This window comes from Nelusetta ayraudi, unplaced genomic scaffold, assembly GCF_046127955.1.
Source record: "Nelusetta ayraudi isolate G7.1 ecotype Tasmania unplaced genomic scaffold, CSIRO-AGI_Nayr_v1 ptg000059l, whole genome shotgun sequence".
Lineage (NCBI taxonomy): Eukaryota > Metazoa > Chordata > Actinopteri > Tetraodontiformes > Monacanthidae > Nelusetta > Nelusetta ayraudi.
This window is the reverse complement of record NW_027466109.1, coordinates 2081853-2105467: the sequence shown is the minus strand read 5'-3', so window position 1 is coordinate 2105467 and position 23615 is coordinate 2081853. Positions and strand designations below refer to the sequence as shown.

General features: G+C 48.6%; 2 protein-coding genes across 3 annotated transcripts in view; one reads left to right on the top strand and one right to left on the bottom strand.

The window, feature by feature from the left end:
• The window catches only part of borcs8 (BLOC-1 related complex subunit 8), a 288333-nt gene that overhangs the window by 37657 nt on the left and 227061 nt on the right, over positions 1 to 23615 (bottom strand). The gene's annotated exons all lie outside the window — the stretch shown is intronic.
• The window catches only part of ncanb (neurocan b), a 94980-nt gene continuing 94524 nt past the window's right edge, over positions 23160 to 23615 (top strand). For both annotated transcript variants that reach the window (XM_076039396.1, XM_076039398.1), the window contains exon 1: positions 23160 to 23238. In XM_076039396.1, the coding sequence (XP_075895511.1) occupies positions 23166 to 23238 (73 nt within the window). In that variant the 5' untranslated portion in view covers positions 23160 to 23165. The remainder of the gene's footprint in view (positions 23239 to 23615) is intronic.

Below are 23615 nucleotides of genomic sequence, written 5' to 3'. Positions count from 1 at the left end.
GTTTTCACGTGAAGAAAGCTGCTTTCAACCCCTAAATGCATCAGAGTCACTGCTAGATGTGAGGTCCTGGCAGGGTGAGTGTGTGTGTGTGTGTGTGTGTGTGTGTGTATGTGTGTGTGTGTGTATTAGCAAGAAAAGACTTGAAACCTTCCAGTAGAATTGTGTCTAAGTGAATGAATTAGCTTGTTTGGGGGGCCAACCAACTTTATTTTATTTATTGATTTTTTTTTTATCTCGAGGAACGAAGAGCATTATTTTTCTCCAAGTTACATTGTTTGCAAAAAGATTGTATTATTTTTTTTTTATTGTGCCATTTCCATTCAGATTGCCCTCGCTGCCTATTTGTCAGCACTGTGGCCAAGCACAGAAATAAAGAAAAAAAAGAAGACAATTTTGTTGTTGCCTCGCGATAAATCAGGAGAAAAGCAGTCAGTCAGTCACGCGGTCAGCCAATATCCCCGCTGCATACAGAGGTCGTGTTTTGTGGTCGTGGACTTAATGAACAAGGCCATTAAACAATTACTACTTTGCAGCTTTTGCACACAGGCGCTGCCAAAAAAAAAATAAAATCCCCTCCGAGGTTGGTGGGGTCGCCGCTCTGCTCTGCTCTGACAAATTCAAATAAACTGTCGGGGTGGTTAGCAGCTCTGTTTTTGTAATTAACTTCCAGGCTGCCAAAATTAATAGAGAGGAGGAAAAACACAGTGCTAAACGCACCAAAATTAATAGTTTTTTTTCTTAAATATATTTTTTAATTTTGCAAGTCCATCATCAGCAGTTGGGAGAGAATAGTTGTGCAAACAAACCCGGGCACCTGCGTCCTTGCCTGCCAGCATCGGAAAGTTAAACCACCAGGAAATCAACTGGAGGTGTCCCCCCCGCCCCCCAGTGTCCTTCCTCTGTCCTCTTTCTTCAGGCTTCCCCCCCTTTAGCTGTGATTAAAGGCTCTGTCTGTCCTGATAATTATCCTCGACAAGGAGCGAGGCGGCCCTGCGCTCTTCCCTCCCCAGCAGCTCCTTTGATAAGTTTGGCAGCTGATCTCAGAGCAGTTCTCAGCCGCCGTCGTAGCTCCGGTGCCCGCCGCGGCTGCCCAGGACATCCGCGTGAGCCTCTGCGTGCGTGCGATAAAGAGGTTCTCCTCCTTGCGACCACTTGGATTGATTTGGTACCGCTGTGATGGATCGCTCCCAGGACTCGCCCACTGGCTTAGCGGCTGATCACTGACCACTGTCTGTCACTGTGTGGGCGGAGAGTGTGGCTGCGCTCTACTCTTGTGTGTGTGTGTTAGTGCTGAACTGCCTCGCCAAACAGGCCTTAGATTTATCTCATGCATCCATCTGGTGAAGAGCCTGTAGAAAGCCTTTGGAAAGAGAAGGTTGCATCATCAATCTGTGACATCATTGTTTTCAGTAGTTTTTCAAAATTTCAGACATTTTGTGGATAATTAGACATTTTTAGCTTGCCAAATATTTCAGAAAAGGAATGGAATCCTTACTTGATAAAGTAATTATGATATAATTACCATTTTTGCCACAGTAATCCTCTTACATGACTCCATTACTAAAAAAACAAAAAAGTAGTTTAATTACAGTAGTGGATTATTTAGTAATAGATTACTCGCCAACACTTGCCTCTGTGGTTTCTTCTTCTTCTTCTTCTTCTGTTATAAAATCCCCCAAAAATGTCCTTCTTGTTCTTGTTGACCTTTTTCATGCAGTTTTTCATCAAATCCTCTCTAGGTTGCTACCTTCGCTTGGACCTCCCACCTCTTTAGCTGTAAGAGGAAAAAGTTGATCGTTGGCTATGGAATCCCAGGAAATTCTGGCATGGAATTGACCAGTCTGTCTGTGGAATGCTGCAGTTTAAATGCTAGTAATCCAGCTGGTGGGCAAACTTCTGTGTGCGCAGCCCCTGAACAGTCCACTTCAGCGCCTCCTCAGCCTGGCCGTCACATTAGCAGCCAATCAGGTCAGTGGAGAGCGGCGGCCAAATCGGAGCTTTGCTTTCTGATGCACTTGTCAGCAAAAAAGTGCGTCCTTCCCTCTGTCTGTTTGTCTTCCCGAGGCTGGGAGACGTGTTAATGCTCGACTACCCTCTTGCCTGTAATTTTTTTTCTCTTTTTGGTCATGCTACAAGCACATTACACACACACACACACACACACACACACACACACACACACACGGACACACATGCACACACCGCAGCACAAAGCTTTTAGAAGCCTGCAGCGCTGGAGACACCTCGGGGCGTCAGATGCCGACTCCTAATTGGGCCTCGTCTCAGCGTGACCTTCATTGTTTTGACAGAAGGGCGGAGGATCAGGGGGAGACTGTCAAAAGCTGAGGTTATCCCCTCCTGCTCCCAGACCGCCCGTCTCCCTGCTGCCAGCCAAACCGGCGGTGGAAGGGAGCTCGTCCGGCCATTAGCCGCCTCCCGAGGTTTTTTTTTTATCCTCCGAGACGGTTGGCGTTGTCTGAGGCCGTGGGGTCGATGTTTTGCACCGACCTCAGCGGGCAGCCTGCGGGTTTGTATGGGATATATGTTATTTCTTTATTTTGTTCATATTTTGGAGGCAGCCGAAGGGTCGAGAGGAGTTTGTTGGTTCACTGCAGAATACATGAGTCAGCCGTGATTTAGTGCTGAGACGTTTAGCTGCGTTTGATTCGCTCATTGCTTCGGGATTTCGGAGAATCAAAAAGTCGCAGCAACGCTGCTGAGCGCTGAGTTTAAAGTTTTAAAAAAATCCCTTGTGGTGCATGAACACGACTTTAAGGGAACTTTGCCTTTCAGACCGCCCACCTTCACTTTAGAACCTAAAGCTCTGTGAGTCGCGTCGAAGGCAGCAGAGGACGGATCTGGATTGAGTCGTCGCTCAATGTTTTCTTTTTTTTCTCCCCTCGCTGAGTTGTGCGCCCAATAATGTGACCGGGTGCAGCCAGCGGGCGGCAAAACATCATTAAATCCTAATCGGGCGCCCGCTCTCCTTCCTCCTCGGCGTCTATGAAGGCGATGCATCAAGGTCAACGGTGAACTTTGCGCACTTTCGAGGGGCCGATACTGCAATCACGCGTCTTGATTGTGCCATTTAATCCTCATCAGAGTCCCCGAGACGTCTCTCGCCGCCGCCACTCGGCTTGGCAATCATAGCTTTTTGTCGCTTCTCGCCGCCTTTCCAACAAATAGCTTTAATTGGCAGCGGTTTCTCCCTCTCAGCTGCCGGCGAAAAGGAGCTGCTCAAGATTAATCGCACCTTTTTAGGGGCCGACAGAAATTAGCATTGTAAATGAATTCTCCAGATCCCGATTTGACTGTAAGTGTCGTTGATAGATGCGGCTGCGATAAGTGATGTTCCTTTGCTCCACTTTGTTCTGGGTGCCATGCTTTTTTTCCCCCTCTGCCCTCACCAGCGGTTCCGTCTGTGGCCCATTGTTTATCCCTGCCGCGCCAGCCAGCTCCACCTGCACATCAGCCCGCCGCTACACAGCTACACTGCTACACAGCAAAAGAGCTACAGACTGCAGAGCTACACAGCAACAGAGCGACAGAGCCATACAGTTACAGAGCTACAGAGCTATACAGCTACAGAGCTACAGAGCTATACAGTTACAGAGCTACAGAGCTATACAGTTACAGAGCTACAGAGCTATACAGCTACAGAGCTACAGAGCTACAGAGCTATGCAGCTACAGAGCTACGCAGCTACAGAGCTATACAGCTACAGAGCTACACAGCTACAGAGCTATGCAGCTACAGAGCTACGCAGCTACAGAGCTATACAGCTACAGAGCTACACAGCTACAGGGCTATGCAGCTACACAGCTACACTGCTACAAAGCTACACTGCTACAGAGCTACAGAACTACACAGCTACTTAACTACACAGCTCCAGAGCTCCAGAGCGGGACTCCAGGGGGGATTCTGCTCTTTGCGTTGGCCGCCCCGATAAATGAGGTGTTTGCTTTTCTTGGCAGAGCTCTGCCTTTCGGAAGGTCACAAAAGGTGGCGTCCCCCCGGTGGAGGCGACTTCTGCTGCCGTTTCTGCAACAGAACCCTGGCTGTGCCATTAAGTCTAATTATTGTTTTTCCTTTCGTCAAATGCACAATGAACGAACTGAACTAACTGAAAATTAGCGAGATGACAACCAAAGTCATTTACTTTTTAATGCTCGGTTGCTGTCAAATGATCTAATTTGGTGATGAGATGGTGCAAATTCACACGTTACTCAAGTTTCAGCTGAGCAAAAATGTAAAACCTGGGTTGTTTGTTCGTCAGTTAGGTTTGATTGGATTCCTTCCACCATTCCTGGTCTCCACCCCAGTGTCCTCCCTCCCGTCGGCTCACTTCATAAACCCCGGTGTTTCTCCCCTCAGTCGCCAACTCGTCCTCTTCGTCCTCTCACCCTCCGAGTCCTGGGAATTTGATGAATTTCTGACCAGTTCTTTATTTTCCACCTGTTTTTTCTCACTCCTCCAATTGAGCCGCCTGGATTTCCTGTGAACCGACCTTGGAGCGAATTAATCTCCTCTCGTCTGAGTCTGCATTGTGACCGCATATCTGAGTTGCTCTGTAGTCCCAGGCTTTTGTGCGTCCTCTGAGCCCATTTTTGTCTCAGGCCTCTTCTGGATAATTGGATGGATCGACCAGCCGTTATATTCGGAACCGTTGTTCACGCCGCCCCTCACACACTCTCCTCCTTTGCGCTTTTGAAAAGTTTTCCTGCGTTACACTGCGGAGGATTTGTTTTACTTTCACGAGCCTCCTTTCAAATATCCCAGAGGCGGAGGAAAACGTGCGTTAATACAAAAGAAGCTGAAAGAATCTTTACAACCTGCGTAAATCCTGCACACGTCCCAAAGTATCCTCCCCCTACCCCGCCCTTTTTTTCCCTTGTTATTTTAGAGCAACGCAGCCGATCTCTCCAGTGTGCCAACTTCAGTCAGCACTTCCTCCTCGGTAAACAAATGTCTTATACTCTTTTATGTCCCCCCGCGCCGCTTCAACCCCCTCGCACTAATCCACTTATCCGCGGCTCCATATTTCCTCCCCTCCTCACTTCCTTTCAATTAAACCTTCCGGCTGATCAGTCACTTAACGAAGCTGCCACCCGCCCCCCTCCCGCCACCCTTCCCCCACCACCCTCCCGTCGCCGCCACTCGACTCAGCCTCTCGCGTGCTCAAATTGACGCCAGGTGTTTGTTTTTCCCCTCTCTCGGTAAACAAGGTTTGATGAGTTGAATTAGTGTTTCTTGCGGCTCCTCGTGCGCTGTAGAGGACCTGGACAGGCCTTATTAACAACGCACTGCCGGGGCTGCTTCCCGTCTTTGACTGGCGCTTGTGTTGTGACTCTTCGTCGCAGCCGAGCTCTAATGTTTTTCTGTAAGTACAGTCTAATTGAATACCTTTTTGCCTCTATCGAGCCTATTTACTGGTGCATCCAGGTCTCCTCATGACTCATTATGGCCTTTGTGTACTTACCTGTCTGAGAGGCTGCTGCCGTTGTGCTTCCAGGAAACATTCTCCTCTTTTAAAGTTTCCCAACAAAAGGAAAGAATATTACATTAAGGAGAGAGGCCCAAAATGGTACGTTTTTTCTTACATCCATCCATCCATTCAATATGCAATACCTGCTTCTTCCTGAGCTCAGGGTCATGGGGGTCTGCTGGAGCCTCTCCAAGCTGTATTAGGGCGAATGCAGGGTGACACCATGGACAAGTCGCCAAATCATCGCAGGACCACGTAAGAGACAAACAACCATTCGCACTCAAATACATCCAATTAATCTCACATGCATGTTTTTGGACTGTGGGAGGAAGCCAGAGAACCCGGAGAGAACCCAGGGAGACAGAACCCAGACACAGGGAGAACATCCAAACTCCATACAGGAAGGTCCCAGGCCTGGAATCAAACCCACAACCTTCTTGCTGTTTGGCGCCAGCGCCAACCACTGCATCGCCGTGTCGTTTTCTTACAGTTGTAGAAAAGGTGCTTTTTCGCTCTTCTCCTCACAGAAATCTAAAACACATTGTCGCCCATACCTCAACTGTCTTTGCCGCTTCCTCTGTTATTCTGCTGCGCAACACACGGCACCAAAACACTTTGCACCACCTTTCACAGCCTTTTTTTTCCGCACCGTCTCCGCTCCACAGAGGTAAACCGTCTTTGCAGCTGTGCCCCGACTTCCCCTCACGTGAGGCCATTTTTTTTTTCCTGTGGCCGTCGAAACTGTCAGAAAAAAAACCAAACACACATTCCGTTTCTTCCCTTGCGACCTTAAAGGGAACATGTTTTTGAAGTTGCTTCACTGGTGTCACGCTGAGAGTTTGATGATGAGGCGGGGGGAAAGAAGGTTGACGCCGCTGACGCGTCTGCAAACTGCTTTTATCCAGAAGACAGTTGGCGCTGAATGAAGGCAGGAAGATGTAAAACTGCTGGGTTGGCTGCGTACAAAAAGCGAAAGACGCTTGTTATGTTTGTGCTGAGCCCCTTGAATGTAGATATAATACCGTAATAACCGCCAGATCTGTCGCCAAAACACACCCAAATAGAGAGGAGGGAGGACGACGGCCTAGCCAACAGCAGCTTAGCGTCCTCCACATGCCGCTGTTGTTGTGCGGAGGGATTAGCGCTGTTTAGACTCGCCGCGCATTGGAATTATTGAAAGGCTGCAGGTAAATGATGAGGCGGCCGCATTATCTGAGGAGTGGGAGGAGTGAAATTAGGCGTGAAAGCTTTTTTCAGCAGCGCGATGGCTGGAGTCACGGTGCTGCTCTGCCACTGAGGTGAAACAAACGGAGGAGAAACGAGGGAAAGTTCCACATCAATCTCGTACAAAACTCTGCCGTGCGTATCAAGTGAAAGCTCTGTTTAGCATATCGCCGCACTTTTAGGTGCTGAAGCACCTAAATATTCACTGGTGTAACTAAAATATAGTGGAAGAGAACGACTCCTGCGCTGTGTTTATACTGTGTTGCGGTACTTTCTCTTTGGGTGACCACCTGGGAGGCATGCGCCGCTAAATGAAAAGTAACAACCCCCAGGCTTGGTCTTGACAATAGTCCCAGCTGTGACAGTAACTGCCCCTCTAAAGTTCTCTCTCATCCAGCTGTCCATTCCCCCAGAGTGGGAGCACGAATAGAGAGGAAGAGAAAGATAAAATAAAAGGAGGTAATTGATGAAGATAATTGGCTTTTTTTCCAGAAGTTGCTGCTGTGAGCTGTAAGAATTAGACGGCTCCTGCTTCTTCCTTGAAAGCTGATAAAGCGTGAGGGAACGCTGGACTCTATTTAAAATCATGAATACGTCCCTGGGACTTTAGCTCCGCTTTCCAGGCTTGAACAGTTGGCTGCGTCGACAGGGCAGCCAACGGCCGATGATGTGTCACCTGAGAGGGAAGCCACAAATATCCCACTTTTGTTTGCACATTGATACTTGTTATGTGTAAAAGTGGGTTATTTTGCATGTAATTATTATTTTTTTTAATTTGCCGAACGCCTCCTCCGTCAGTATCTCGCACCAGCCCAGCTCCCACCCCGGCGGTGCAGTGCAGGAGGACCACTAAGGGGCCTTTGGCTGTGTGCGGTTGTGATGAGATGTGTAATTATCCAGAGCAGCAAACTGGCAAACTGCTGCAGGTGTGCCAGAGATAAAGAGGAAGCAGCTCTCGGAGGGGGTCAGAGTGGAGATCAGTGGAGGAAAGCAAAGGAGCGCTTTGACTTTTTTTTTTTTTTTTTTTAAATATCCATTTGGCAGCAACGCAGACAAACGCATCTAGTTTTTTCCCTCCTTTATCTGCAACGCAATGTTGAATTTATGTGCAGAGTCTGCAAGTTCCCGAGCCTCACCCCTGTAGGTGCAGGTGTCGGCGTCAACGATCGGAGCAGCTAATTGCTCCGATAGAGTCGTTAAGTGTTTGAAGCTGCAGCTGAGGGTCGACACCTGCAGCTTCTCAGAGAGAGTGGCAGAGGAATGAAAGTCAAAGAGTTGGAAAGGGGAAAGCGTTGAGCCTGTGGTAAAGGTGTGTGCGTGCGTGCGTGCGTGTGTGTGTGTGTGTGTGTGTGTGTGTGTGTGTGTGTGTGTGTGTGTGTTAAAAACAAGGCCAACTAGAAATTGTTCATTATATTCTCACAGTATTGAATAGTAGCACAAATTAAACAGACATAATATATCAGATATGATACACAGTGCAGTACAATAACCTTTTTCACTCTGAGAATTGAGTAATACAGTGTTTTATTTGTGACTGTTGAAGCTGAATAGATGCATTGACACATCCGAGGAGTGATTGAACACATTGATCGAGGCTAAAGCTACTGAGGGTTAGCTTAAATGGTGCAGCTTCTTCCTAATTGTGCAATTATTCCAACTAAAGTTTATTTTTTTCAGATTACTTTTTTTATTGCGCTGAAGTAAACTTGGCTTTCAAGGCTGGTGCTGCACTGCACTGCCTGGCAAGCTGCAGCCCTTCAACATGACTTGGTTATAACACCAACATGCTCAAAACACTGTTCAAACACAAACATCAGCAGCAGTGGATGGATAGAAGGAGAAGAAAGAAGAAACTCCAGATAAATCACTGTGTACATTTCCTTCAAATGCGGGTAGGATAAGAGAAGCTGCTTCCTGATTGGCTCTTTGCTCTTTGCTGCCATCGGCAGTGAGCTTGTCTGTGCAGCAGGTGGTTTCAGGTAGCGGCTCTGACTGGTTTCAGCTGAGCCTGATGAAGGCAGCGGTGTGTGGCTACTTTAACAAAAACCCCGTCTCCTAAATCGTCTCCGACTGGCTTCACTTCTCTTCCCCTCCATCCTCACCCACTCACCACTCCTTCCCCTCCGCCATCTGCCTTCAACTTTTCCCCCCTTCCGTCCTCTGCTGTCCTCGCCTCCGCTCCTTGAGCTCCTTCCACTTTCATTGTCTTCAATAACCCGCCTTTGATCCCCTCATAAAACCCTGCGTCGCCTCTTGTGTTCCAGCATGAGTAATTATACAGCGCCGCGGCTGAAGTAGGTTTCGTTGGCGCGAGACGACTCTCTCTCGCTCTCTCACTGATATTCTAACGACGCTGCTGCGTCCTTGTTTGTCATCAACGCGGTGCTATGCATTTGCGTTAGCGTGCGAGTGCCCACGTGGTGGCTAATCTCGTGTTAAGCATTGCACAAGAAAGGCATAAATGGTGAAGAATTTGAAAATGGGCTGATCAATTCCTGTTTTTTAGTTCCTTTAATTTTTCCTTTTCTATTTTATTTTTTAAATGCCATCCTCTTTGCAGGACGGAGGCAGGATTCACCTGCTGTGTGAATGAAGGCGGCTGCTCGGCGCAGCCGCTGCCGTTAATAGTCCGCTGCCATCAGAAAGACTCCTGTCGCCAGGAACTACTCGGTTCAAAACACTCAACCGTCATGCATGACGACGAGCGGCGTGAAATTAGGAGCTAATAGCTCCGCAGAGGAAACACCAAGGGGCCGTTGACAAACAATGGCAGGGGAACACGCTCAAATGTGAGCAGCAGCCCTGGATCAGAGGGGCAGTTCAGTGAAATTGATTTCTAACCTGCTTATTAGTCACCGCTTTGCGGATGTTTTTTGCCTCCCGGTGACGCCCTTTGATCCACACAAAACCGACGAAGGAGTTCTGGCACAATGGACGCCTGTAGTAGCGACACACAAATCTCCACGCCAGTCCAATTCACGGGAAGGCACGTGTGGCAGTCCGGTGGGACTCAAAACGACAGGGTTAATGCCAAAACATAGACATTTTGGGTGAACTATCCCTTTAGAACCAGCCAGTCTCACATCAAATTGCACGAATCAAACAGTGAGGCACGGCTTACGTTGATGGAGGCTCAGTGTTCATGTTACCAAGGCAACGCAGTTGACTTTACACAAGACAGTTTAACACTGAGACGCTTTGCTTTTTCTTTTTTTTTTTTTTTTACCTATGTGCATAAACATTATGACTGCAGCAGATAAATAGAGCGGCTGTGGAGGAAAGATGGCCATCAAACAGAAGAAATGGCAAATCAATTAACATCTTCCAATCCTTCAGTCTTCGCCTGATCCAATTTACAATTGCTGTAAATCCGTTCACATCAGCAACAGGCGAATTGATGTGAAGGAATCAATGCTATTAATAAGCACTGTACTGTGTGAGACGACCCCTAACTGAAGTAAAGCAGAGTTTTAGTTCAGTTTGGGCCGCTGGTCTGGTCTGGAGGTCACGCCGCTCGTCGGGGGCGGAGCCTGTGGGAAGTGTTGACGGGAGACCAAGAAGTGGCTCCTGAGCGCTCTTCTCCCCGCTGAGAGCAAAATGGCGATAAATGTTATCAAATTTACAGGCTTCCGTGAAGCAGGTTAAATTGCTTCCAATAAAGCGGCGGCATGGCGGAAAACTCAATTACTTTATTATTTCACAATCAGGCTGGAGAAGCTTAATTTCCTTGCCTCTCCCTCTCTCTCTCTCTCTCTCTCTCTCTCTCTCTCGCTCGCCCGCTCGCTCTCTCTCTCCGGAAGGTTGGACTGAGCGGACATGAGTGAGCACTTTATGGCCGCCTCTAATTTTGCCCGGTCAAGTGTTGGTCTGGAAGCACTAATCTGTTTCATTAACTCGGGTGATAAGGCCACTCAGGAGCTCAGCCGCAGCAGGGCGCCGTTCTCCCTGAGCTGCCGCCTGCCTTCTGAATGCATAATTTCTTTTTATTTCACAGGAGCGCGGAAAAAAAGAAGAGAGAAAAACTTCAATAAATATCTGAGGCGGGAGCCACGCCGACGCACGCCGCCTTCCTTACCTGTTGTGTTCCCAAAATGTCGATGTCGCGATGCAAAGGGCCGACGTTGCAAGAGGGGAGGGCGGGGGGGGGGGGGGGGGACCCGACCGCAACTCGTCGGCTGTCAATTACTGATGGCGAGGCGGTGAAGCCGAGTTGATCAAAGGCCCCGCCGGCTGCTGCCAGCAGTCTTTGTTCGTGTCCTGAGGGATCCGGGTGCTGGGGGTGGTGGTGCTTTGGAGTGTTGGGGGTGGTGGGGCTGTGCTACACACACACACACACACACGCGCGTACGCACATACACGCTTGTCCAGATAAGAATGGAAAACGCGTGTGATAGGTGCACGCACAAACTCCTGAAACTCTCTCTCTCTCTCTCTCTCTCTCTCTCTCTCTCTCTCTCTCTCTCTCACACACACACACACACACACACACACACACACACACATGCGTACGTACTGCGCTCCCACGGCGACCTGCAGCTGACGAGGCCGGAGAGATGATCCACGCGGCCGGGATTGATTGTGAGGTTTGTCGCTAATTATATCACGGCGCTGTTTCAAATCCAATTACCAGGCCGCCTCGCGTGTGGCTTACAAGATTGGGGGCGGCGACGACGACAGCGGGGGAAGGTTGGGGCGCGTGAGGGGGAGGGGCTGGCGGCTGGAAAGTGAAAGGCGGAGAGGAGAAAAACGCGGCGCCTGCTCGGGAGAAGGGAGAAGGAGGATTTTCTCCGCTGTGCTCCGCGGAGCTCTGAGGGAACCTCGGTGGAGGCTTTCAGAATATTTTGATTGATGTAACTTGTTCGCGTGTGCGATCGTGTGGATTCGCCGCAGCCGTGAACTCCAACGACGCCGCTTTCAAAGTTCCTGTCGGGACTTTTTAGCCGTCTGCACGAACGTGGATCCACTCCACCGCGGCGCTGAGGACGGGAGGCGTCGGCCGTCCTTTTATTGTGTTTTATTACCTTTATGTTCCTGCGTAATACGCAGGAGTAACTCAGCTTTATTGTCAGTCCACACATACGGCTCCGCTCGCGTGCCACTGCAGCACCGCGGCCGTTCTTCTTGCTAATGTGCCATTTGCTCTTTTTCTTCGGGCATCAGACGCGTCGTCACGAGCGCAGGTTTATCACTTAAATCTTGCTTTAGACTTCTGGCACGGCAACCTGCAGTCTGTGCTGAAACCTGGTATGGATGAGATTGTTTCACTAAGGTACCGTACAGTATTGCAAAAAGAAAAAAAGTAAGAAAAAAGAAAACCAGTCTTTAAAAATGTAAGACTGTAATTATGATGAAATTCTCCAAACATACACACACAGGCACACACACAAGCACACCGGGGTGCCTGGAACACTTGACTTCTTCTCAGCACATGCAACCCGACAAGCTGAGACCTGGAGAGGAATCAAGACTGCCTTTTTTTTTTTCTCGAAAAACAGCAAAAGCACAAACAAAGGTAAACCGAACAAAGAAAAACAAAAACAACCAGGTACAAAAAAGATATATAATCCCCTCTGAATCCTCCCCGGGTCTTGTGAGAAACACGCAGCCACATTTGTACCTGCAGGCTCTCGGCCTGAGCTCAGTGTCGCAGAGCAATGACCCTGAACGCTGCGTTTAGTTCACTTCTGTTGTTCTGCCCTCCGAAGAACTCGCCTGGCACTTTTGTGTCGTCTGAGTGAATTTTCACTCAGGGAGGGGAACGAAAGAGAAGCGTGACACGCCGGTTCGCCCGTCTCGCTCCGTGTGGTTTCAGAGGACCCAAATACGGCAGAACTCAACTGATCCATTTGGCAGAAAGCCCATGGAAAGTGTTTGTGCGAGGGGAGGCGAAGCTGGGAAGGCAGTCGGGCCGATCGTCTGGCGTTTGTCAAGTGAACCTGATGGATTTGTATCAGGCTTCCCATTGGTGGAATTGGTTGGTGTTTCAGTTCCCCTTTTAATGAGAAAACACCTCCACACAGGAGACTCTTCCCTTCTGGTCTCCGTCTGAAGGCTCCCGACACCTCCAAGGTGACTGGCTGGCTGGCTGGCTGGCTGAAAGTTTAAGGCTATTTGAAGAGGCCGTCTGAACCAGGTTGACAAGGCAGAGCGCCAGAAAGAAAATTAATTACAACCCCAACCCTTTTGTGCAATTGATTTTGTGCTTGGCCTTTTTTTTTTTTTCTCTCGCACAGGTTCATCACCAAGGTAGAAAATAAAACGAGGCTCCAGAGAATGTTAGTGTCAGTGAGAGCCTAATGTTGCGGAGGAGTTTAATGTGTTCTTTGCTGAATGGAAGGAGAGAACAGAGACAGCAAAGTGGTCGTCGTTACACCTTAAAAAAACAAACCAAAAACTGCGGAAAAGTAAAAAGCAGCAATGAAATGTCAGTTTGCCGTTGAAGCCCATCTCCATAGATAGATAGATAGATAGATAGATAGATAGAGCTGATTGTTGTATAGATAAACTATACAACAATCATTAGAGTGAGTCTTTAAAATAGAAGAAAAAATAGAACAAAAGAGCAAAATGTGCAGACAGTCAGTTGCTGATTCATGCTGACCCCCCCCCCACCCCACACACACACACACACTCCCCAAAACAGACCATACACACACACAAACACACACCCTCGCCCTCAGATCGGCTGTCCACGCTCGGACGTCTGAAGCTGTGGCAGGCGGCCAGATAAATAAGTAAAAAAATAAGAAAATAAAGCGCGGCCTCGGGCAGCTCTCATCAATTCTGATTCTCCCCAAAAACAAAGGTGCAGGAGGATCGATTCTCCTCAGTGGGGTGTGGAGGGGGTAGGGTGGTCTCTCACAGTCGCTGTCGCTGGACTCTACCGCTGGAAACAGCCGTCCCCCCGCCCCAGATTTCTATTCTGAACGCGACGCCAGCTGCGTCTGCCGCCTAAAAAACTCTTAACAACTTCCCAGTCTAAGCTTCATAATTGAAAAAGTCAAACGCTGCTGTGGCTGACAGCTAAGCCGTCCCTTTTTTTTCCCCTGCTCAACACTTTTCTTCTCTCCCTCACTCCCACAAACCCATCTCGACTCACCTCGAGTCCTTGGCTCAGTCTTGACCCCCGCGTACGACTCGTGCCGGAATCGTTTCAGTTAAATCTAACTTCCCCTAATCACTCCGTCATAATGCACTGTGCAATGCGCAGTAATGTGCTACGCGTCAATCTAATGACGCTAATCTGTGCCATTAAATGCGGCAGTGAGACGGGCTGTCGGTTTCAGATCGTTCAGTGGAGGTCACAGGAATATGAATCTGATAAAGGCGGCCGTGGGATCCGGATCACTGTTGTGAATGAGAAAAACATTAATTACAAGCACCTGCAGCAGAAACACCAGTAGAATCAAATGAGTTGTGCGGCCAAAGGTTATCGTGTGCGTTTTTAAGTCCACACTCACAACTTTGATTAGATTATTTCTCCAATTCATTTAGATATTCTCTTCCTGCCACGTCTCAGACGAGGAATTCTCCTCAGAGCCGAGGCTCTCGCTTCCGGCTAAACAAAGTCGACTCGGCTCATCCAGAGCAATTTCCTCTGGACCCTTTTTCTCTTTATATTTTCAGACATGTAGAGTAACAATCTCGGACTTCAAGAGGCAGAAGAAAAAACACACTTTTCTGTGTGTGGATTAAAAAAAAGAAGCCGACCCGCCCGTCAGCGTGCTGTCACAGCCAATGGAGGACAGGCACGTTGATCATTTGCCACTTTTTTCAGTCGTTGCTGGAGGTTTAATTTAGGAATCATTGACACATCCGAATATACATATACTCATATATATGTGTATATATATACCAGACCTGTTTTTGATTTTATAGTCCACAGGACAAGTGCAGAGATCCCTGCTTTTTGTTCGATGCTCGGGGTTTTGCTAAATGGAGCCCAAGGACGACAGCGTGTCACAGCAGTGACTTGGCCGTGACTCACTTTAAGAACAAAAGAGCCTCCACTCAAAACCCAGATATAGCTGTGTCCCAAATTACAGACTCATTAGCGTCCTTAAATGCAACACACTCACAGTGTGGTTCGCTCGTTTTGACACCAGCAGTGTTCCAAATCTCTTCTTCTTCTATTTTTTTCTCAAGTGACTTTTAAAGAGAAAAAAAATATATGGGACAGATGACATCACACGTAAACTAAACGAACAGATTTTACCTTTAGCTAGCACGCTAAAGCCATTGATTTCATTCCTGCTACATCTCCAATATGGTCAACCTGCAAAACAAAAAACAAAAACAAAAAAAAACCCAACCACTATGTGTTATTTTTCAGATTGTTTTGTTTTTCATTTTCTGTTGTGCTGCAGGTTTTTTTTTCTGTGTGTCACTTAATGTCACCCCAGTAACATGAAGTGAGAGGACGAAGTCCAGTCAGTGAGACACTTAGTGCACATGCACAATTAGTGTGCATGTGCACACACGCACGCACACACACATGGGCTTGCCCTGTGCTCCCCTCAAGATGACACAAACACACCATCTGCCTGGCCGCTAGATTACTTGTTAGTGAGTTTTTAAGTGCGTTTGCATGTGTGTGTGTGTGTGTGTGTGTGTGTGTGTGTGTGTTTGTGTACTTCCTCCGAGGTGTTTCAGATGGATATCTCTATCTGGCAGCCACTGCTGCCGTGACTGTGATGGGATCCAGGCTGATTTAATTGGACTACACAACCACTGGGCACTTGCATGCGGCCGCCTGTGTGTGTGTCTGTGTGTGTGTCATCTGCCTTGTGAACCCATTTTAATGAGCGACATGAGTCGTCGTGAATCGGTACCTGTGGAAGGGGACCGTCGCAAACATAAAGGGAGAGGCGCTCTCTCACGCAGGTCCACCTCCTTCGTCCGGCCTCGTCTTCCTTTTTGCACCCTGCTCTCCTTCTCATCATGTGCCTGACCTCTCGACAACTCCGCGACGCACGAGAGAAGATTAGATGAGTTCTTTCAAGTGACGGACAGCTTTCATCCCTCTGGTAATTAGCCGCGGGTCCCTGTGCAGGGCTCAGTGGCGTTCAGTGCCGGAGGCCGAAGGTTGTAGAAGGAGGAGGAAGAGGAGGAGGGTGAAGATCTGGTATACACAGCTTTGTAAGCTCCATTACCAGATCTGTGGTCGAAAGTGTGAGTCATGAAGACTCGGTTTTAGCGTCGCGTGTTGTGCATCTCATATCCTGCGAGTCGCATGGTAGAATAAGTAAAGAAACAATTGCAGATGCAGATTGAAGTTCTTCTGCCATGTTTCTGTTACAGACCGAGTTTGCAGGTCGACGCTCGGCAGCAGGTCTGGCGGCTTTAATTAAAGCCCCGTCTGTTGACATTTATGTTTTTAGCAGAAGTCCTCGGCAGTTGTGGACGGGATGACATTTAATTCTGCGCAGACCTTTACAGTCTCCCCACAAACATTTTCGCCGGATGCGGCTAGCGGATTGCTAATATTGCCGTCGTGTGTGCTTGCACGTGTCCTCCTGAACTCCGACTGCCTCCAGGGGGCGTCGGCGAGCGTCTCGCGGCCCCTTTGACCCGCCGTCATTCAGTCTGCCGCCCCGTCGCTGCTGACTGCGATCAACTCAGGAACACTCGCTGTCAACGCTCAGGCCGTGTTCCCCTGCATCCCGGCGCGCTGCTGAAAGACAGAACCGTCGGGAGGGAGAGAAAGAGGGAGGGGAGGCGGAGGAGAAGGCAGAGAGAGTTGTTTCACAGTAGAGAGGGAGGAGAGAGAGAGAGAGAAGTTGGCAGCCTTCCCGGAGAATCTGTGCCGGCCTCCTGCGATAAAGTGATATTGTCCTTTCAGCACACCTGTACACAGCAGTGTGTGTGTGTGTGTGTAACACCTGTTTGAGGGCCAGCGAGGTCGCTTTTCCTTGAGTGCATTTCCTTCTATACCAACGACCTCCTGTAAGTTCGCTTTGGCCGCGTTAACTGGAAACAAGCCACTTCAAGGAAACGCAGCATCATTTGATTTTCTGATTTCAAAACCAATTTTTCTGACAGTTTGCTCTAAATTTGCATTCAGCGCATTTCCATAAAATGTTTTGTGAATTTATATGCTAAAAACTGTTGTAAATTTTCTTTCAAAAGGAGAAAATAGAATAATGCTGCATTTCCTAGAAGTGGTCTTGATGCATGTTAACGAGGCTCCCTGAAGTCTTCTTCTAGTAGGTTACTGGTATAACTGGAAATACATGCAGTTTATCGAACTTGACAGCAGGCAGGCAAAATTCTGCAAGTGTGTAAGTGTGATCAATTTTTCATTCATGTATGTTTGCCAGCTTTGAAAACATGAAACAGGAAGTTGAACTTTGATCCGTGTCTTTACACTGAGCAGAAAAAAGCCACGTCGCCTCTTTGCAACCGTCGCGTCCGCCCGTGCGCCTTCCGTGCGCGTCGACCCTGAGTGCGTCGCCTCCGTTAACGCTCCTCACACACTTGCGCTACGAGGTGCACACCGTGTTTTCTTCGCCCGCCCACTCGGCCCCGCTGCGCATTTACATTCCGGGGGTGAAGTCGCACTGTTGGCCGAGGGGACCTTGATGTGCCCGGAACAAGTTTAACATTTGCCACCGTACAAAAGTGGCTGTTTTCCGCCGGGCCGGCAAATGAGAAAGCGCAGACATTTGAAAAGAATTGCTTCGCCGTCCTGCCGGCGCGTGAAAAGGCTTTTTGCCGCCTTCATTTTTCAGACGGATCCTTTTTGTCCCTCTATCCTGTAACATCCCCGGCTATAGCTCCACCCCTCCTCCACCCCCACCCCTCTCTTGCGTATCTCTCTTTTTATCTCTCGCCCTCTCCCTCTTTAACTAACACGGATAATAGCGCGGGCCTCATCGCCCCGTCTGGCCTCACAGACGGGATTAATACGTTTTTTTCACAAAAAGGGAGCAGGCGCCCTCGCCGGATCCTTAATGGGGCGCCCGGCTGTGTCGGCTGCAGGCTGAGCCGCCGGTGCTTTGTATAAATAAGGGAGACCTGTGTGGCTTTCAGCTGTAAGTAATAGCTTTCTATATAGTTCTGGGCAGCCCCCTAGCTTATTCCCGCTCGGCCCCGTCAGGCCTCTCGGCAATGTCACCCCCGCTTTGTACGGCCCCGCCGAGTCGGGAGGAGGTTTGGCCCTCGGTCGCTCCCCCACATTAAAATGGAAAGGAGAGCAGATTGCCATCAAACGGCCGCTCCCTCCCTCCCTCCTGCTCCTTGCCACGCAGTCGCATGCTCATCTTTTCCTTCTCCATCTCTGGGTTTGCCTGCCTGCACGCTTTCCCCGAGACCAGACACCCGTGTTGTTGTCTTCTTCTTCTCCATCTGTCAACGAAGGATCGACACCGAGTGAGATTTTGATGCGCTCTCCTCACCGTTCCCTCCCCTGTCGGCTTCCTGCTCCATGTGTTGAGCTCCATGTCGACTGGAGGCTGACTCACCTCGCCAGGTTCGACTTGCAATCCGCCCTCCGCAGTTTCCTGTCCTTTCACTACTCCAGCTCTGTCTCAGGTGGTGCCGTTGGTGGCCTCGAGGCCAGAAGGTCTTGGATCTGATTTCGATTTGGCACCTTTCTATGTGGATTTCTCTCAGGATCTCCCTTGTCCAAGCCTAATCGGTAACTCTAAAACCATCTAAAGCCTCATGCGCTTGCGTTTGTCTTTGCACTGCAGTAGGAGGCCGGAGTATCTGCAGACAAGCCACACAGACACAGTGAGAGTCGAGCCTGAGACGTTCTTGCTCACCGCACCGACATTTCGGCGCGAGCCGACAACGCTTTTCATCACCTCGGCGAGATAAAACCGGAAGCAGCTCCCTCTCATCCTCCCCTCGTTTCGCTCTTTCTTCTTCCCCCCCCCCACCAGTCGGAACCCTCTGTGCCTCTTTGCCTGATTGAGCCGCACCTCCTCGGAGTCGAAGCTTGAGTGGCTCCTCATCGGAGCATAACGCAGCCTATTAATCACAATTTGCATTTGTATTGAACCTTTCGCTACAACAATTATCCGCTGTGTCACAGTGCCTGGGTGCCATTATGAAAGTACAAAACGGAATGGAAAAATAGGGAAGACAATGAGGGTCGAGCCGCAATCTTTGTGCGCTAAAAGCAGTGTGAAGTGCTGCAAATCAGAAGGCAACCGCCCGTGTGTGTGTGTTGTGTGCCTTGATTGGGAGGCCTGTGCACAGATGTACGCCTTAATGAGCGCCTATCGTGGCGCGTGTGCATGTGCATCTGGCCACGTCTTTTTCCTCCCTCGGGCCCCCCAACCGACTCCCCCCTGCACCCCCTTTTCCTCCGTTTGGATTCCCGCAGGTATCTTTGTAGACTTTACACATTTCCTTTCCTCACAGCAGCAGCAGCAGCAGCAGCAGCAGCGGTGTGGCCACGGTGGCGTGTTGCATCGGTCAGCCGTCGTTCACTCCGCAGGCCTCTCAAGCAGGAAGTTAAATGTTTTTTGGCTGAGAGAGACGCCCACGATTTTGCTTTGGCGCGACGGAACGAGAGCGTCTCAGGGCTTATGGCGGGCGCTGGGAGTCCATATGGCGAGCTGCGAGTCTTGACGGCAGGTTCTTCTTTCTCTTTTTTTTTTTTTTTTCCCTCCGAGACAGCTCTGCCATCCTTCCTCCACTTTGCCTTGCCGGCTCCTCTTCCCTCCCAGACGTTCTCGCACAAGCGCAGTCACATCCTGTCTCATCCACTCGGGTTTGGCATTTGAGCAGGGGCTGAAATGGGCTTCGCATTGCTCTCACCTTTTTTCTTTTTACAGTCCCGGCGCCTCGGTTTTAATTTCCTCTCCGCTCTCATAAGTCACTTCCTACCACCACTTTTACCCCTCTCAACTTGCAGCCTCTGACTCACTGTTCCCTCTTTCTTTGTCTCGTAATGCATATACAGGGTCAGAAAAAAAAATATATGTATGTATATATATATATATATATGTATATATATATATATATATATACATATATATATACATATATATATATATATATATATTTTTTTTTTTCTCTGTAAAAGTGGCAGCATAATACAACAACAACTGGACTTCCTACATTGTTCTTAGCAGGAAGATCTCCTCCGATGATGTCATTGGAGGAGAACTTGGCCTCCTTGTTCTAGTACCAGCAGGAAACTGCAAGTTTTCACTTCACGTCACCTTACGTCCCGAGATGTAAACAGAACTTGACGGTGTTCCCTCAGAGCCACAGGCTCGCAGGTTTCAGGTTTCTTGGCTGTCTGTACGACTGGAAGTGAGAAGAGGATGATGAGCCCGCCGTCGAGAGCCAAGACCGGCCTGCTGCCGCGGCTCAACATCCAGATCACTGGTTTGTTTGCTGGCCACAGAGCTTCTCTGTTAGAGTGGCCTTGGCTGGGAGGCAGTGGGTGAGGTCTTTGGAAGGCAGCGATGCGACGCGCGCTACTAGTTCCTCCCGTCCGGGCTTCAAAGATGGCTTTTGCCTTTTTCTCCGGCTAGAAAGCAAACTTCAAAAGTAACATCTTTACTACTCTGGTGACCCAATTTCTTCACATTCATCTTCCCTGTGATGAAGTTACTCCTTTAAATTATGCAGCCAGTACACACTGACGCACACTAGTATTTCAGTGTTCATTCAAATGTCAGTAGTCCCAATACGATACAGGTCGTGTCAATGTTGAATTGTATTTTAGTTCTAATTTCGCATTTTTCTATTGGGTCAAACGGGTTGCACTGGTTAGTTTTTGGGTGTATTCTTTAGAAGTTACGCCAGAGCACTTGGAAAAATGAAGCCGCAGTTTTGCAGCACATCTCCAGCGGCACCAGAGAGGACTTGTGGTTTTCTACACTCAAGAACCATGTTTTTTTTTTAAGTGACTGGCGAGACATTGGACAGTTTTCCCTCCATTCACAACTGAACTCCAGTATGGCATTATTGGAGGCTTGTTTTCCCACAACCACCGAAAAAACTATTTATGAAAAAAAATTATTGCAGTGAAGGTCCCCAATGGAAGTAACTTAGTAAATTTTCGCAGATCAAGGGAAAGAGGATAGTTTGTCTTTAAAGCCTGTTTTACATTGCAGTAAATGGAATAACAGTGTAATATTCATTTTGTGGACTTGACTTGAAGTGACTCTGCCATTTCTGCTGCTGCCGCCTCCCAGTAACATTCACTGGTAGCCAACTGCTGGCGTGCACTACTCACCCAGCGACTGCACTGGCCTATGACGCAGCGTAATTGCTCCTGTCTATCGCAGCTGACAAATTTTGCACCAGCTGTTGTCAACTTGTCAGTTCATATTCATAAAATAGGTGCGAAACACTGAAGGTTCCTTTGACGCCGCTGAGATCAAGATCCGCTTTGGCCATGGACGCGCGAGTCCCTGTGACATTTACTGTTACTACTAAAACCACATCCTCACACAGGAAATAGGTCCTCTGTCATGGTGATGCGGTCCTGCACGCTACGCTGTGGCTGATTGGGGTGAACTGTTAAACTGCTCGCTGCCTTTGTGCGCGTGTGCGCGCTATAGAGACGGGAGCCATGTTTGCTGACAGAGTGAAAGGCAGTGAAAGGAGTGATTAATGAGCTCGCTGTGTAACATACCGTGGCGAGAGTGACGGGACACTTTTGGGAAGAAAAAAAAGCGCGTCTTCAAAAATATAAATGACTAAAATGAGGCGCGAGAATGAAGGCAGAGCAGAGTGTGAAGAGGCGGGTCATGAGCATATTTTGCAAATGTCAGAAAACAAGATTTCCTCCTGAGAACAGACAGAACTGGGTTGGAATGAGGTGAAATAGAAGCTGTGGGAGGTGGACGGGAGATGAAACATGACAGGCTGGTGTTTTTTTTTTGTTTTTTTCAGACGCTACTGTCTTTTTGTCAGTCTGTGCGTCTCCTCCCGTCACATTCAAAATAGCTGCGACAGCCTTGATGCGGTACAGTGTCTCTCTGTGCAGAGATCCGGATCTCTGCGGCTTGGTGTTGCACACGCAGCAGCAGCGGTGGCGGCGGCGGCGGCGTTCGCTTCACACACGCGTCGTCACCCTGCTGCAGGTGGAGGAGGAGGAGAAAAAAAAAGAGAGAAGGAATTAAGGACGGTGACCTGGCAGGCCGGGTAGCAGTTGCTATGCACGTCGACTCGGTCACTCCTGCAGATTTGGTTTACAAACAGTGGTGGTTCATTGTAAAATTGATTTGATTGCATGTCAATGGATTGATTTGCCTTCAGCTGTGTTCACCTCAACAGTTCAACCACTGAAAATCCCTGGAGGGAGAGAAAACAGGATTTAAAGGGACAGCACGTGGCTTTTTAAAGGGAGCTGTGAGCTCTATCTATCTATCTATCTATCTATCTATCTATCTATCTATCCATCTATCTATCTATCTATCTATCTATCTATCTATCTATCTTCCTTTCAGTCCTGAGCAAATTCAAATAATAAGGAAATTGAAAATCTTTTCTTTTTTTCTGGCCTGTCACAAAACCCTTGACTTGGGGGAATTCTGGGAGTCGGCGCACACAGCCGGAACCTGCTGTTGTCGAGCGGTGTTTGATAAGGGGTCAGTGTGTTTGTCCTTGGCGACGGCTCTGGGTTCTGAGTTGCGGTCACAGTAACCAACACCGGCTATCTGTGTCCTGAATCGACCCCCTCTGGTGGCCACTTCCTCTCCTCCCCAGAGGATCTGCGTTCATTATTTACACGCTGGGCTCTTCCTGCGAGCTGTGAGCACGCTCACACACACACACACACACACACACACACACACACACACAGACACAGACACACACACACACACACACAAGGTAAACTGCAGACTTACTTATATTTGTTCCCCCGACACGCAGCAGCGCCTAAACAACGTCTCTGCTTTGTGTGAAGTGTCAGGGATTGTCTGCCGACACACTGACAGTTTCCACTTTGAATTCTTTTCCCAGTCGATCGCAGTTGTTATTGTCTTCCCAAGTTCTCTTGTCATGTGTTCCAAACCAAAGCTGAATTGCAGAACTATCATGATTACCATACAAGGCACATATGTCACTTTGTTCTGGTTTGTCCTTTATGTAGCTTCTCTACATTTTTCATGTAATTCAAAGGCCCAATGTGTAACATTACAAAGTACATATTGACTTGAAAAAGAATATAAGATATTGATGATAACGGCGTTAAAGATGTTAATGGTTTCAATAACTCTTTGGTTATCATAAATATTGATGTTTACAAACAGAAACAGTCTTCCATGCAAAGCCACATTGTGTTGCCACATACAGTTTCTCACCATGCTGGGCCTTTATAAACATTTACTACCTTAGCTTAGCATTAGCATGTCATGTGACCTGGTACAACTATTGGTTCTCCACAGGATGCATGTTTTGTCTGTCTGTCTTTGTGACGGTTTTCTCACGTGGCCCCTCTCCCTCACTTCCTGTCTGTCTGTCTGTCTGCAGGTGCAGCAGGATGCAGAACATGCTGCCCCTGTGCGGACTGCAGCCGCTGCTGGCTCTCCTCCTGCTGCAGACCGTCGGCTGGGGTGAGTCCTCGTTCAAGTGCGGACAGTCAGCGTCACCTCACAGCGCAGTGGCGTTAAAGGCTAGCACACGTTCCGCACTTCTGAGCTCTCGCTGCTGTTGTTTCCAGTGCGCTAACGCACTTCGGCAGCCAGACACCTTGCTGCCAGGTGGCTGTTCACACTACTGTTCTATTTCTAGCGTAAATGGCAAAGTTTGTTTTTCCATTATTAATTTCATCCTTAATGAACAGCTGTTTCGTTTTGTTGTTTTCAACTGCTGCTTTGAATCTCAATACCTAAAAATTCAGATTGTGACATTATATTATGTGCCAGCTGAGACAAGTTGGCAGTTTATGAATCATTGTTATTTTCAAAACTGAAAACAAATTAGACAGTTG